This window comes from Lygodium microphyllum, chromosome 18 (genome assembly GCF_053477565.2).
Source record: "Lygodium microphyllum isolate KBCC chromosome 18, Lygodium_microphyllum_v1.1.10, whole genome shotgun sequence".
NCBI classification, from domain to species: domain Eukaryota; kingdom Viridiplantae; phylum Streptophyta; class Polypodiopsida; order Schizaeales; family Lygodiaceae; genus Lygodium; species Lygodium microphyllum.
The window spans coordinates 85,344,571-85,347,113 of NC_141152.1; the positions used below are offsets into that span (position 1 = coordinate 85,344,571).

General features: G+C 44.8%; 1 protein-coding gene across 1 annotated transcript; it reads right to left on the reverse strand.

Annotated features, from left to right (window-relative positions):
- Positions 1–1,390: 1,390 nt before the first annotated feature.
- LOC148021106 (plasmodesmata-located protein 8-like) lies at positions 1,391–1,789 on the reverse strand. The gene has a single exon (XM_087698210.1). The coding sequence runs from the start codon at positions 1,787–1,789 to the stop codon at positions 1,391–1,393; it is 399 nt and encodes a 132-aa protein (XP_087554336.1).
- Between the last annotated feature and the right edge of the window lie 754 nt (positions 1,790–2,543).

The window sequence follows — 2,543 nt, forward strand, 5'->3', positions numbered from 1 at the left end:
TCTTTTCTAATCATAGATTTCTAAAGGTAATATTTTCTCGCATGATGATAGACCTTATAATTACTTTTGCGTAGCACTATTTAAAAATCTGGGTTCTAAGATGGATCGTGCAGTCTCGGCTTTCCATCTTGAAAGCAATGACTAGACTGAAGCAACAAGTAGTACTATCATTGACCTTTTTAGATCCTACACAATTGATCAACCAAACAATTGGAACCAACATTTATCTATTCTCTCATTTGCCTATAATAACACCCCACACTTTGATATTAGTGTAACATTTTTCAAAGTTATTTATGGATAGAAATTACTATTCATATGATTACTATAGCTATTGATGCTCCAACTACTATTGATACTTTAACTAGTAACCATAAGAAAAATTTAGAAGGTGACCGAAAACATTAAACAATCATAATTGAGATATATAACTTAAGAAAACAAGAATCACAAGGCCATTGCATTCCAAAAAAAAGATTTACTTTGGGTATGTATTGAAATGAGGAGGTTGAAATCCATAAAAAGCATCCTAGCATTGACCTAACTCTCAAACATTATGGGCCATTCCTTATTGTTTATAAGTTCAACGATGATGCATTTAGATTGGCCATTTTTTATCAATAGATTCATAATTTATTTCATATTAATATGTTGAAACATTCGAAGGGAATTCCACTAGTAACACTAATTGTAGATGATTGTCCATTGTTAGATGAAGACATGGAAATTTTGAGACATAAAGTTATACTTGACCATGAGTAGACCACCACTACAATTAGCAACAATATCATAGTTATCTACTTGAATACAAAAACCATTCTCTTAAGAAATCCTAGTGGATTTAGAAATCAACTCTAACTTTGACTTATGATTATCTAGAAAGTACTGCCCACCAATCATAGCTACACTAATGTACGATGGAAGTAGATTCCTCATATGAGCTGATAGTCTATTGTGATGTAAAGATTCATCACATGAGATAGTGCACCGTATTCCATAAATACATGCATGGGGGAGGTGCTTAGCCTAGCATAGGGAGATATTTCACCCATTGATTATGTTGTGCGCTCTTTCTATATTTGCTTCTTTGTTACAATTTCACCCATTAATGCAATCATTTTAGCATTCTATGTTCTCTATGAATTGCATGTAGATTTTGTTTTTAAAGCAATGAATATTGCAAGGTACAACTTTGTATAAGAAATGCCCTTATATTTCAATACTTATTCATTGCATCATCAAATTAGGAGAACGTCAAAACTATTTGAACTTTAGTATTCCAATTTGCAAATCGTGTTTATTGCAAATGCTTATTTATTGACATGGTAATAGTACGCTAGCATGGACAATGCCAGTTCATTAACGGCATAGTGGAAGAGACTTAATGGTTCTAGTTGAAGAGGATGGGGTTGGGGGAGTAGAGGAAGTAGCAAGTGACGAAGTAGACTTGGCCAGCGACGGAGTTACCACAGAAGGAGGTGTAGGAAGCGACCTGGGACAGGCAGGTGGAACACTCACTGGGGGTGGTGTAGCCGACGCACTGAGTGAGGGCGTATGCAGCAACCGCGGTACCAGAGCTGCCTTCCTGAGCCGCAGCGAAGCCGAAGCCGGGGTGGGCCGGGGCGTCGGCGGCCGCCTTCTTGAGGGCGCCCACCACGTTGGACAGGTACGCCGAGCCTGAGCGCGCCTGAGCGGAGGAGCAGTTGGTGGTGACAAGCGTCACCTCGGGGACCGTCAGATAGTTGTAGGCCTCGTATCGCAGGTAGCAGCCCTGCAGGAGGACACGCATCCCGACGCTGGCCGAGCAGAAGGCCCCCAACATGATGGCCGACACGCACGTGCGGCACTCCGCGGGCGACAGGTCCCCCCGGCATTGGTACATGCCGTACACGTGCGTGTCGTTGCCAGGCGTGTCGGCAGCCACGTCAGAGGCGTAGAGAGAGCGGGCCGACTCGCGCAGGAGCGTGCCGTAGACCTTGTTGAGGTTGAGGGAGAAGGTGCTGTTGGGGCCGTAGGAGGCCGTGTTGCACAAGCCGTAGACGTAATCGGTGATAGGCGATGCCGACTCTACGGGCTTGATGACGGACGGATAACCACTCCATAAGATGACCAACATAACGACGATGCCAGCCCATCTGGATGCACTAATCACTCCTGCAGCACGTTCAGGAAGCCCCCCGGCCATCTCTCTCTCTCTCTCAGTGAGCTCAAACAAACAAGCTCCACCTTACGACTGTGCTTACTCTCTCTCTTAAGACGTTGCCATTCTATCTCGTGATCTCTCTGTCTGTGAGACACTGGCCACATGAGGTCGAATAGATGAGGTCCACCTCCGTTTTCATAAGAGATCAGGTCTTTCATTTGCTCCCAGACTCTCCTGCACTTCCGCATGCGGACAATATCTTCCACTTTAACTTGATTCGACAGGCAGAGTGACCAGTCTGTCTCTCTGCTCCCCCCCCCCCCCTCTCTCTCTCTCTCTCTCTGAGTCTCGACAGGCGCGCGCTGGCTCACGCAGACTCTCTCTCTGCGCGAGTGGCCGG